Source organism: Sus scrofa, chromosome 7 (genome assembly GCF_054392235.1).
Source record: "Sus scrofa isolate SSC_HxYL_T2T_F1_AM1 chromosome 7, Sscrofa_HxYL_maternal_Yorkshire_Landrace_v2.0, whole genome shotgun sequence".
Lineage (NCBI taxonomy): Eukaryota > Metazoa > Chordata > Mammalia > Artiodactyla > Suidae > Sus > Sus scrofa.
Genome location: NC_139389.1, coordinates 89,519,514 through 89,532,862, shown reverse-complemented (window position 1 = coordinate 89,532,862; position 13,349 = coordinate 89,519,514). Strand labels below are relative to the sequence as shown.

Genomic DNA, 13,349 nt, shown 5'->3' with positions numbered 1-13,349 from the left:
CAACTCCAATGAAAATCCTATCCCAGGAACTTCCATATGCTGTGGGTGCATATGGAAGAAAAATTAATAAAAATAAAAACTCTCTATAGTTTTATCATGTAAAAATCAGTTCATTTTAAAACGTATTTCCTGTTAAAATAAATACATTATTTGAAAGAGTTATTTGGAGCACCTCTAAAACACCGGTTAGAAAATTTATATATAAATGAGTTCCTGGAGTTCCCGTCGTGGCTCTGTGGTTAACGAATCCGACTAGGAACCATGAGGTTATGGGTTCGATCCCTGGCCTTGCTCAGTGGGTTAAGGATCCAGTGTTGCCATGAGGTGTGGTGTAGGTTGCAGACATGGCTTGGATCCCGCATTGCTGTGGCTCTGGTGTAGGCCTGCAGCTACAGCACCAATTCGACCCCTAGCCTGGGAACCTCCATATGCCGCACGAGCGGCCCTAGAAATGGAAAAAGGACAAAAATAAAATAAAATAAAATAAATAAAAATAAATGAGTTCCTTGATCCTAAACATATTTTCACATGTAACTGAAACTGAGAGAAAATACATACTCACAACCAAAATTTGTCTGTTTTTATCCCTATTTCAAATAGAATTATGCCATTATTTTGCAGACATAAACAGATTTTATTCTCATGTTAATACTGTAGACATTTTATTCAACAATTTCAAAAATGCCTAGGTTTAAACACAATATCACACTTTTAAATTCTAAAATTGTTTACTTATTTCCTTAATACATTAATGAATAAGATAAAAACACATTGAGGAAGAAACATCCCTCTTATCATTTGGCTTAAAATGAAACACTGGATATTTCATTTACTTAATTTCTGTCTTGTCAATGGTAATTAGTTCATCTGTTATTCTTGATTTTCTCTATTTACTCAATAATGCCAGAAAAGAATAACAACTTGATATTTATCAAATATTGTGATTGCAACAGATCTTTCTTCTCATGGATACTAGTTGAATAATATTCTGGACACCATATTTCATAAGTATCATATAGTGAATTCCAAATAACTGTTTATGTTTACCAAGAGTTAAAGCAGATGATTTGCAAATAAGGCATCCAAGAAATTTCTCATCCTTTGATGCTTGCAATTCCTGTATCTACCAGCAGGTGACAGTGATACATTGTGTATCTTCAAGCTCATTTTGAACCTAACGTTATTATTTAAAAAAAAAATTGTTTATAAAATGTGCTTATTACATTAACAGTATATTCCTAAGCACAGATTTCTTACTTTTGCATCCAAATAGTAAAAGGAAAAAGTAATTTAACGAAAGTATTCAACAATATACTTTTTTAAAGGAAAACATAAATAAGCTCTCCATTGATTCACTATTACCATAAACTCTTTTGTCTTAATTTAATTCTAGTTTTAATTTTCCAGGCATTAAACTGGCATTAGTGTCTGTACAAAACAAAGTGTACTACTTTTAAACTCATTTCATATTACTTTTTGTCTGTAGAATTCTCTAGCCTCTTTATTCAGCCTATATTATCAGAAGGAGTTATCATGGCTGTATTTCCTTACTTATCAGCTAAAGGTTAGTGGTGGTGACCTTTCTACTTACATCATTTTCTTTGTACTTCATCAACATTTGTAATGAAATATATTCAGAGTTTCTTTAATAGAAGAACTCACAAATTTGTTTAAGTGTTAAGTAGTAATGACTGAGGGATGTCTGTAGAGGATCAGTCTAGCATTAGAGGCTACTCCTATAGAAATATTTAATTTCTAAGGCTTATAGATATTCAATAATTTGTTGTACTTTGGGACAATTCTCTGAGTAACTCAGTTGTTAGTTGTACATATGTGTCATTATTTCCTAGTTCTTCTTTTTTTTTGGGGGGGGGCCTCAACAAAATGATGGAAATGTGGAAATCCCCAGGTTAGGGACTGAACTCATACCACAGTCATGACCCAAGCTTCTGCAGTGACAACACTGCACCACATGAGAATCCCCTAGTTCTTTTTTTGATATCTACTTTCTCTTCTTATTTTCTTTTCCTCTTTTCCAATAAATAGAATGTTAGTATTGAATCTCCTGAGACAATCAATCTTGGCATTTTTATAGATCTTCTTCTTTATTTCTTGGTGAAACTCCTTCTGCCAACTTGCTTTTCTAAAATTTAAAATATATGTATGAGAATAGTTTTAACATGAATTTATCTTGTGCTTTCACAAATTTTGACAATTGCAATTAGGAACCACAGAAATAAGAGCTTAACACAGGCTGTGTATACAAACATTGTGACACTTTAATGCCCAGGAATAAAACTAGAAGTTAAAACTAAAAATAATGCAAAGGCATTGTCTTGTTAGAATTCAGAAGCTTATTCTTCAGTTTCCTCATAGCTGTCTTCACTTCCTGATTTCTCAAAGTATAGGTTACTGGGTTTAGAATGGGAGTAAAGATGGTATAAAACACAGACAGGACCTTGTCTATCAGAAAACTGCTTAGTGACCACATGTAGATGAAGATGCAGGGCCCAAAGAACATGAAAACAACAATGAAATGAGCTGTGCAAGTAGAAAGGACCTTAGATGATCCTTTTGAAGAATGTTTCTTGATAGTAACCAGGACAATCGCATAAGAATTGAATAAAAGAATAAAGCAGGACAAGGCAATTATGCCACTAGCTGAGATCATAAAGAGGCCCAGTACATAAGTATCCACACATGCCAGCTGGAACACCACAGGAAGGTCACACAAAAAGCTATATACTTCATTAGGACCACAGAATGGTAACGTGAGAGCAAATATAACCTGGCTCATTGAATGCATGACCCCGACAACCCAGGAAACCATCACAAGAGCAACACACACCTGGGGACTTATAATTGAAGCATAGCGGAGAGGCTTACATATTGCTGTATACCGATCAAAAGACATAGCCATAAGCAAAATAATCTCAGTACTGGTAAAAAGGTGTAGAAAAAATATCTGGATGATGCAGCCATCAAAGGAGATGTTTCTGTGTCCAGTGAGGTAGTCTGTAATCATCTTAGGGGCAGCAAATGAAGCAAGAGACATATCAATGATGGAAAGGTTGGCAAGCAGGAAATACATAGGAGAGTGTAGGTGAGAGTCAGCTATAACTGTGATGATTATGAGGCTATTACCCACCATTGTAGCCACATAAAACACTGAAAACACCACGAAGAAAAACATCTGTAGTTTCCAGGAATTAGAGAGTCCTAGCAAAACAAATTCACAAACTGTAGACTTGTTGGCCACATCCATTGTCCTGACTGATAGGTGAAAACCTGTTACCGAAGAAAACAAATCAAGGGAAAGTATGATTCCATTGAAGCAAAAGCTCTATTTCCAAGAATCCACTTTCACAGACTTTTTTCCTCTATAAAAGCTTATCTTTAATATTACTTTCATCTTTATTTGGTATATTGGTTTGAAAGATAGGGTATTAGGTATCACAGTGAAATATCACTTAAGTCATAAAGAACATAACTCTTTACTTTCTAATGCCAATGAGCCATCCAAACGAGATTATATCATCCTTAACAGATCTACTTTTCTACATATTTGTCCATTCATTTATTTGTATAACTTTAAAGGTGGTAGCTCACATTAAATGGGAACTTATTCTGGGCTAACTATATGCTAAACACAAACACACATGCACACACACACACACTCACACCACATACACAGAGGTTTAGTCATTTAGAATTCATCCATAAGGTTATCCTTACTGAAAGAACATGTAAAAATGATATCACATATATGGGACATGAGCTCTTAAGCAACATCATAGAGACTTCAGTGAACAGTTGCAGAACTCTTATAAATTTCCAGATAATTGTTAACATATTCACAGATTTAGACCCATTGGAAACACAGAGAAAATTAGTATTTCTGGTATTTACCCAGTGGAATAAATATACTACAATATAGACATACGGCCCAAAGAAGGGCATTTAACTTCTTTTCTCTCAATTGCTTTTTTAAATAGGAGTTTTCTCCTGCAAATATTTGTAATTCAATGACTTAAAGTTTTACCTTGTCTTCTAAAGAATATATCACATTACTTATATGGGAAAGAGCTCAAAGATCAATCTCATTGTTTGAATTCTACTCTTGTTTGAATTCTCCTTTTATATATGCCAACATATGCAAACTATTTATTGACCTCAGCTCCATGGAGTAGGGGTTAGAAGATGGTAGAAGGAAAGGCAGAGAGCAAAAACACCTTTGCTTACCAGATCTAAGCAGAATCGGGGCTTTAGACTCTTCAGAGTATTAAAAAGGTTGTGACAGAGAATGTATGAGGTAATTTTAAGTATAAATAAATGACCTTGTTGAACTATCAGTGATTTAGCAGTTGTAGATAAAAATGGATGTTATAGGAACTTGGGAATTGACCAAGAAATTGTATCACAATGGGATCTATTAAACAACAAAGATGGTATTATTTAGTTCATAACAGGAAGATATATCTAGAGTCTTATGGGAATTTACAATGTTTGTTTTTAACCTGGACCTGAGAGATTCAGAGAATGGAAGTTGGGAAAGACATCATTTAAGAGGTAGCAGGAGATATCAAGTCAACAAACCCTAATAAGCAGTCTTGACTATCTAATCCTATTCTGGAGACAGTGGAGAATATCATCCAGGAACACCTCATTGTGCTTCAAGTAATTTATAATTTCTTTGTAGATGTCGAACACCCATAAATAAAACAATTGGTAAAAAATACAGCCAAATAAATCAAGTATACAACCAATTCTCAGAGATCATGAGTGAACTGAATTTTAGGTAAAGGAAAATATATAATATGCTTACTTAATCCAGAAAGTGTTCTTGCAGAAGAAATGTCATGAACTTGATCTATAATGAATACTAAGATTTTGTATCGCAAGGAAAAAAAAAAAAAAAAAAAAAACACATGTGGGAAAAAAAAATGGTGGAACTTACTTGCAGGAACAAAGATATTTGGTCAGCCGGTTGGAAGAACGAGAATGATGACCCTCTAAAATATAACAATATAAAAGATGACAAAGATTCATTGTAAAATTGTAGGCAAAGTTATGACAATTTGATATCAATATTTTTGTTAAGGATTTAAACAGATTATTTGGAAAAGAAAGAAATTTTAGGCAGGAGATTATTAAATATGTATAAGGAGATCCCTTCAACTAAGGTATCGGTAACGTGAGTGTTATTGGGAATAATAAAATAAGAGTTAAAGGAGTTCCTACGATGGCTCAGCGGAAACAAATCTGACTAGCATCCACAAGGACACAGATCCCTGGCCTCACTCAGTCGGTTAAGGATCCAGCATTGCCGTGAGCTGTGGTGAAGGTCGCAGATGTGGTGAAGGTCGCAGATGTGGCTTGGGCCTGGAGTTGCACTGGCTGTGATGTAGGCCTGCCGCTACAGCTCTGATTCAACCCCTAGCCTGGGAACTTCCACATGCCATGGGAGTGGCCCTAAAAAGACAAAAGACAAAAGAAAGAAAGAAAGAAACTGTCACTATGAGTTATTTATTTATTATGCAATTTGCTATCTTAATCCACCTAGTCCATCTCTTTAGGGACCCTCCATTGCTGTGAGAAGAGTATAATTCCCATTTTATTCACCAAAGCCCTGGAAACATGACTTGCTCTCTTCACTGTAATATGGGCAGAAGTATCATGCGCCACATAACGAGCAGATTCAGCACATGATTCCACCATTGCTCCCAACAGAATGCTTTTATAACTCTCACATATTGCTGGTGGGAATGCAGAATGGTACAATCATTTGAGAAAATAGCATGCCAGATTATATAAAGTGAAACATACAATTACCATGTAAATCAGTAAAAATTCTCTTAGGTATCTAACCAAAGGCAATGAAAGCACAAGTCCACAAAAAGCCATATGTGACATTTCATAGTAACTTTGTTCATTATAGTCCAAAAGAGGAAAAAAACAAACACAAAAAAACAAATGTCCATTGACTAGTCGTTAGATTGTGTACTCATATAATGAAATACTAGTCAGCCAAAAAATGTAAAGAAATATCCATATAATGAAATACTACCCAGCATGTGTTAATTGACACATGCAGAAAACATGAGTGAACCTCAAAAGTTTTATCCTAATCATGGTTTCTCATCTCAGCATTGTTGCTCTTTTGGAAAAGGTAATTGCTTGTTGTAGAGTGTGGTCCTGTGCACTGTAAAAGTTATGCAGCATCCTCAGCCTCCATCTACTACAAGCCACTAACACCTCTCACCCTGCCTAAATGATGACAATCAAAAATGTTTCCAAATATTACCAAATGTCCCCCAAGGAGGCAAAACCATCCCTAGTTGAGAACCAGTGGACTAATTTAAGGAGTTCCCATTGTGGCTCAGCAGAAACGAATCTGGCTAGTACAAGTTGGATCCTGCATTGCTGTGGCTGTGGTATAGGCTGGCAGCTACAGCTCCGCTCCAACTCAGCCGGTAGCCTGGGAATTTCCATATGCCACAGGTGCTGCCCTAAAGAGCAATAATTAATTAATTAATTAATTAATTACAGTAGCCAGGCATAAAAGTCTACATACTATATTTCTCTTTATCTGAAAATTTTTAAAAGGAAAAAGTACAAAACTGCTTTATAGGAAGCAGATCAGCAGTGTCCAGACTTCAGGATTAGAAAGTAGGAGATTTATGATAAAGAAATATGAGGAAAGTTTTGGGGGTGATGGAAATATGAAGGAGTTATACAACTACATGCATTTGTCAAAACTAATTCAATTGTATTCTTAAATATAAATTATTCCTAATAAAGCTGATTTAAAGTAAGCATATTTTATGCTTATTCAAATGAAAATTGTGTACAAAATGAAAAGGAAATAATATGTGAGAAAATATTTGTGATATATATGATAGAAAACTTTTTATTTCCTTAGTATGTAAGCACCTGTAAATTGATAAGAAAAAAGTTTCAATAGGAAAAAAACTGGCCAGAAAATCTAAATAGGCAATTCATAGAAAATTATATCCAATAACAAGTAAACCTCTGAGAAATATTTAATTTCATTAATGGTCAGGAAACTACATGTTATTAAAAAAATCAATGTCATTTTTGCCCATCAAGTTGATCAAAATTGAAAAGAATGATGAAGGATATTCTGTATCACAGATGAATATATAGATTGCTCTGGGGGTTTTAGTATAGTTGATATACAAAGTTCCTTCAATTTCTGCTATACAGCAAAGTGACCCAGCCATACATATATACATTCTTTTTTTTGCATTACTATCTTCCATCGTGTTATAACCCAAGAGACTGGACAGAGTTCTCTGTGCTGTACTGTAGGACCTGATTACTTATCCATTCTAAATGTAATAGTTTGCATCCACCAACCCCAAACATCCCTCTCCTCCCCTGGCAAACACAAGTCTGTTCTCCATATACATGATCTATTTCTGTTTTTTAGGTGGGATCATGTGTGCCATATTTTAGATTCCACATATAAGTGATATCATATGGTATCTGTCTTTCTCATTCTATCTTACTTAGTACGAGAATCTCTAGTTCCATCCATGTTGCTGAAAATGGCATTATTCTGTCCTTTTTCATGGACAAGTAGTATTCCTTTGTATATATGTGCCATATCTTCTCAATCCATTCATCTGTCAATGAACATTTGGGTTGTTTCCATGTCTTGGCTATTATGAATAGTGCTGCAGTGAATGTAGGGGCACATGTATCTTTTTTCAATGAACGTTTTGTCTGGATATATGCCCCAGAGTGCAATTTCTGGATCATATGGTAGTTCTATATTTAGTTTTCTGAGGAACCTCCTTACTGTTTTCCATAGTGGTCATACCAATTTACATTCCCACCAGCAGTGAAGGAGGGTTGACTTTTCTCCATGTCCTCTCTAACATTTGTTATTTTTTGACTTGTTAATGATGACATTCTGTACCTCATTGTAGTTTTGATTTGCATTTTTCTAATAATTAGTGATGCTGAGCATTTCTTCATGTGTCTGCTGGCCATCTGTTCTTCACAGAACTAGAATGAAATGTTTTAAAATTTGTATGGAAACACAAAAGACCTCAAATAACCAAAGCAATATTGAAAAGGAAAAAACTGGCACAGCTGAAATGAATCCAACTAGGAACCATAAGGTTGTGGATTTGATCCCTGGCCTCACTCAGTGGGTTAAGGATCTGACATTGACATGAGCGGTGGTATAGGTTTCAGACACAGCTTGGGTCTGGCATGGTTGTGGCTATGGCATAAGATGGCAGCTATAGCTCCAATTTGATTCAACGCCTAGCCTGGGAAGTTCCATATGCCACAGGTGCGACCCTAAAAAGCAAAAAAAAAAAAAAAAAAAAAAGAAAGAAAAGAAAAGAAAAAGAAAAAACGGAACAGGAGGAATCAGGCTCCTGACTTCAGATTATACTACAAAGCTATAGTCATCAAAACAGTATGGTACTGGCACGAAAACAGAAATATAAATCAGGGAAACAGGATAGAAAGCCCAGAAATAAACCCAAATACCTATGGTCAACTAATCTATGACAAAGGAGTGAAGAATATACAGTGCAAGAAAGATAGTCTCTTCAATAAGTGGTGCTGGGAAAACTGGAAAGCTACATGAAAAAGAATGAAATTAGAACACTCTCTAATACCATACACAAAAATAAACTCAAAAGGATTAAAGATCTAATTATAAGGCCAGATACTATAAAATTCCTTAGAGGAAAACATAGGCAGAAAGCCCTGTGACATAAATCACAGCAACGTCTTGTTCTGCCTAGAATAATGACAATACAGACAAAAATAAACCAATGGGACCTAATTAAACACAGACATTTTTGCACAGCAAAGGAAACCATTAAAAAAACAAAAAGAAAACCCACAGAATGGGAGAAAATCCTTGCAAATGATACAACTGACAAGAGCTTCATCTCCAAAATATACAAACAACTCATATAACTCAACAATAAAAAAACAAATAACCCAACCAAAACATGGGCAGAAGACCTAAATAGACATTTCTCCAAAGTAGACTGCTGTGCTAAAAACAAACCCCCAAACTTGGAGATAACTGCTAAAATTAAAAATATACTTTTCCTGGGAATTCCCATGTGGTGCAATGGAAACAAATCCGACTAGTATCCATGAGGATGCAGGTTCAGTCCTTGGCCTTGCTCAGTGGGTTGGGGATCCGGCATTGCCATGAGCTGTGGTGTAGGTCACAGATGCAGCTTGGATCCTGCATTGCTGTGGCTATGGTGTAGCCTGGCAGCTGCAGCTCTGATTGGACCCCTAGCCTAGGAACTTCCATATGCTACAGGTGTATCTGTAGAAAGAAAGAAAAAAATTCAGCTGTCATGAAAAGAAATAGTTTAATCTGAATATACTGACCTAAAAAATATGTCAACAATGTACTCTCAAATGAAAAGCAAACTGATCGGTAATATGTATTTTATGGTCTTAACTGTGTAAAATCAAACAATAACAAAGTAGACTAAGCTGTTTCATGTTGGTTACTTCAGGTCAGGAGACTAGAGAAGATGAAGATGACACATGTTCTTTATATGTATTTGGATATTTTCCACTTCTTACTATTACTATTGTGGTAAAATATGCATCATATAAAATTTACCATTAGTGGTATTAAGTACATTCAGAATGTTGTGCAACTCTCACCACCATCTAGTTCCAGAACATTTTATTCAAAAGGAAAACCGATACCCATTGAGTAGACCGTCCCAAGTCTCCCTTCCTCAGACCCTAGCAATCACTAATCTGTTTTCTGTCTGTATGGGTTTGACTATTTTTGACATTTCATACCAATGGAATAATTCAATAAGCAGCCTTGTGTGCCACAAACTTTTACAAGAATGTTTGTAGCAGCACTATTCACAACAGTCAAAAGGTGGACACATCTATCAGCTGATAAATGAATAAACAAAATGTGGTAGAGTAATAAAATGGAAAGTTATTCAGTCATAAAGTAGAATGAAGAATAAAGTACCTATACATGCTACAACCCAGATGACTTTGAAAACATTCTAAATGAAGTCAGATATGTCTTACTTTTGGAACTACAGTTGACCCTTAAACAATGCAGGGGTTGGGATCAAGAAGTCAAAAATTTTTGTATAACTTGATAACATTCTGTACCTGTCTTTCCACATCCTTGGATTCATCAAACCTCACATTGTATAGTATAACAGTATTTACTACTGAAAAAAATCCAAGTATATGTGAACTTGCAGAGTTCAAAACTTTGTGGCTCAAGGGTGTGTGTATATATATCAATAAAGTTAAAGCAGAAAAAGAAATTAGGACTTCCAGTTTCCAGTTCCACATGTAAGGAGCTTGGAGATCGTCACTCCACCCTGACAAGAAAAAGCTGAACAGGCTTTCAAAAACTTTTTTGTTTGGGGGGATTCTTTTTAGGGTCACACCCACAGCATATGGAGGTTCCCAGGCTATGAATCGAATCGGAGCTGTAGCCACTGGCCTATACCACAGCCACAGCAACTCAGGATCCAAGCCACATCTGCTACCTACACCACAGCTAGTGCAGCGCTGGATCCTTAACCCACCGAGTGGGGCTAGAGATTGAACCTGCATCCTTATGGATGCTAGCAGATTCATTTCCTCTGAGCCACAACAGGAACTTCTTCAACAGCTCCTTTAAGATGTGTAAGAAGGATGGAGACACAGGGCAAATCACTGCCCCCAAGATTGGAGACAGGCAGGCAACCACAACAGGAACTTCTTCAACAGCTCCTTTAAGATGTGTAAGAAGGATGGAGACACAGGGCAAATCACTGCCCCCAAGATTGGAGACAGGCAGGCAAATACAGGAGCCACCAATTAACACGAGCAGAGACACATGAGTGGAAACTGTGCAGGGAACCATTTCAGGGTGGGAAAACTCAAACTGTCATTGGCAAATTGCTGGAAGCTCAGGATGGACAAATCTGGGAGTTAAAAACGAGGGGACCTGGTCATAGGGGCACAGTTTTATATTTACCTCCAAGAGTTAGATTAGGTTCTCATAGTAAATACCAGAGAAAAATCTCCCCCTCACCCCACCAGCTTCCAGTGAGGTGAGGGGAAAAGGAAGGATTTTTAAAAATGCCCAAGCACTCTCATCTTAACAAGGCCATTGACAGAACACTGTAAACCAGTTATAATGAAAAAAAATCATTAAATATACAAAAATTAAAAGGCAAAAAATTAAAAATAAAAATAATTTTTTTCTAAGAAAAGGCCATTTCAGCCACTTTAGCCACTGCCCAGCCATTTCAGCCACTCCAGTGGAGGTGCTAGATATGTTAGAGAGGGCACCAACACCAGCCAAGCTCCTGCATAAATGCAACTGCTTGAGTCTCTCCTGTGGACTATGGGGTAGAATACACTGCATCTTTTCATTATCAATATTGTTAAGTAAGGAGTTCCCATCATGGCTCAGCAGAAACAAATCTGACTGAGAACCATGAGGTTGCGGGTTCGATCCCTGGCCTTGCTCAGTGGGTTAAGGATCTGGCGTTGCTGTGAGCTGTGGTGTAGGTCGCAGATGACACTTGGATCCCACATTGCTGTGGCTGTGGCATAGGCCAGTGGCTGCAGCTCCAATTAGACCCCTAGCCTGGGAACGTCCATATGCTGCAGGTGTGGCCCTAAAAAGACAAAAAAAGATAAAAGACAAAAAAAAAATTATTAAGTAAGATCTACATTTCCCATAATTCCATTCCCTGCATAGTTCTGGTTAGGTATTGTCTAAAAGGAAATCGCTTTGGGATTTCAAAGGTAGCATAAAGCACCAACCATTACTCTCTGATCATTATAGTTAGTTGACTTAAGACATGCCAGTAGGTTCTAGAATGTTGCACTACCTAACTATGTCCAATTCATTTTCCTAACTGCTAAATTTGAGAATTAATGGTAGCTTCAATCCTTGACCAGGTGCTTTGCCACAGAACCACAGAAGTAACAGCTTCACATAATTTTTCCTGTCAGCTCCCCCTTTATGACTCCTACTTCATTGGCTAAATGGATTTGGTTTCTTAGACTGACTGCTTAGTGCTGCTGCCTCTGATTGAGTAGCTCCCCATTTCATATCTTCACTTCCTCAGGTCCTTCCATAATTGTTCAAAGTCTAATTCCTATACTAAATCCCTTATCCCATGATGTGTAGTGCCTCAAGTTGAACTCTGATTAATATAATTCCTAACTTAAGTAAAAACCAAGAAGCCAGATATATTCCAAGTAGTTTAAGTATAGTTAATTTATAATGTTTTATTAGTTTCAGGTATACAACATAGTGACTCAGTATTTTTATAGATTATACTCTGTTAAAAGTAATTTCAAAGAAATGTACAATATATATCTGGCAAAAGACTTGTATGCTGAATATATGAAAAACTTTTAAAATAATGAGGACAGAGTATCCTATAAAACTGTAAAATATTTGAACACACACTTTACCAGAGAAGGTGTTTGAAAACGATAAGCCCATGAAAAGATACTCAACCTCATTATCTATTAGGGAAATGTTAGTTAAAATGGAAATGAGATACCATGTTACACATGCTAGCAGGGCTAAAATCTAAAAGCTAATAATATCAAGTACTAGAGAGGATGTGGAGAGCATCTGAAATTATCACAGTTGTTGGTGGGAAGGCAAAAGAGTATAACCAGTGTGAAAACAATTTATCCAATTCTTTAAAGTTGAAAATAACACTTAACATACTACCCAACAATTCTAATACATATTTACCAAGAGGAAAGCTATTTATCCAAGTCCACTCAAAGGTCTGTACATAATTTTTCATACCAGCTTTATTCATAATATTACAAAACTGTAAACAACTCAAGTGTCCATCAACTGGTGCAAGGGTAAACAAATCGTGAAATAGCCCTACCATGTAATACTGCCCATCAATAAAAGGAAACAAACTACCATTACATGCAACAACCTGGATAAATTTCAAAAGCAATATGCTGAGTTAAAGAAGACAGACCAAAAGAATACATACTCTGTGATTAAATTTATATGACATTCCAGAAGAGGCAAAATGATAGAGACAACAAGCCATTCATTTCTTGGCAGTGGAGGTGGGAGTAGAGTATTGACTGCAAAAGAGCATAAGGAAATTTTTTTGGTGGAGAGGATGAAGATATTCTACATCTTGATTGTGGTAGTGTTTACATGACTAGGTACATTTTTAAAACCTCATGGAACTCATTTGCTTAAAATAGGAAAATTTTATCCAATATAAATTATACCTAAATGAAGCTAATTTTTTAAAAACAAAAAAGTTTTTATTTTATTCCTGACACATCTACCCTGTTAT

General features: G+C 36.1%; 1 protein-coding gene across 1 annotated transcript; it reads right to left on the bottom strand.

The window, feature by feature from the left end:
* Positions 1 to 227: 227 nt before the first annotated feature.
* On the bottom strand, positions 228 to 7,522 carry LOC100156728 (olfactory receptor 4K2-like). The gene has a single exon (XM_084967007.1). It carries the CDS (start codon positions 3,263 to 3,265, stop codon positions 2,312 to 2,314), a length of 954 nt encoding a protein of 317 aa, XP_084823133.1. The 5' UTR covers positions 3,266 to 7,522; the 3' UTR covers positions 228 to 2,311.
* Between the last annotated feature and the right edge of the window lie 5,827 nt (positions 7,523 to 13,349).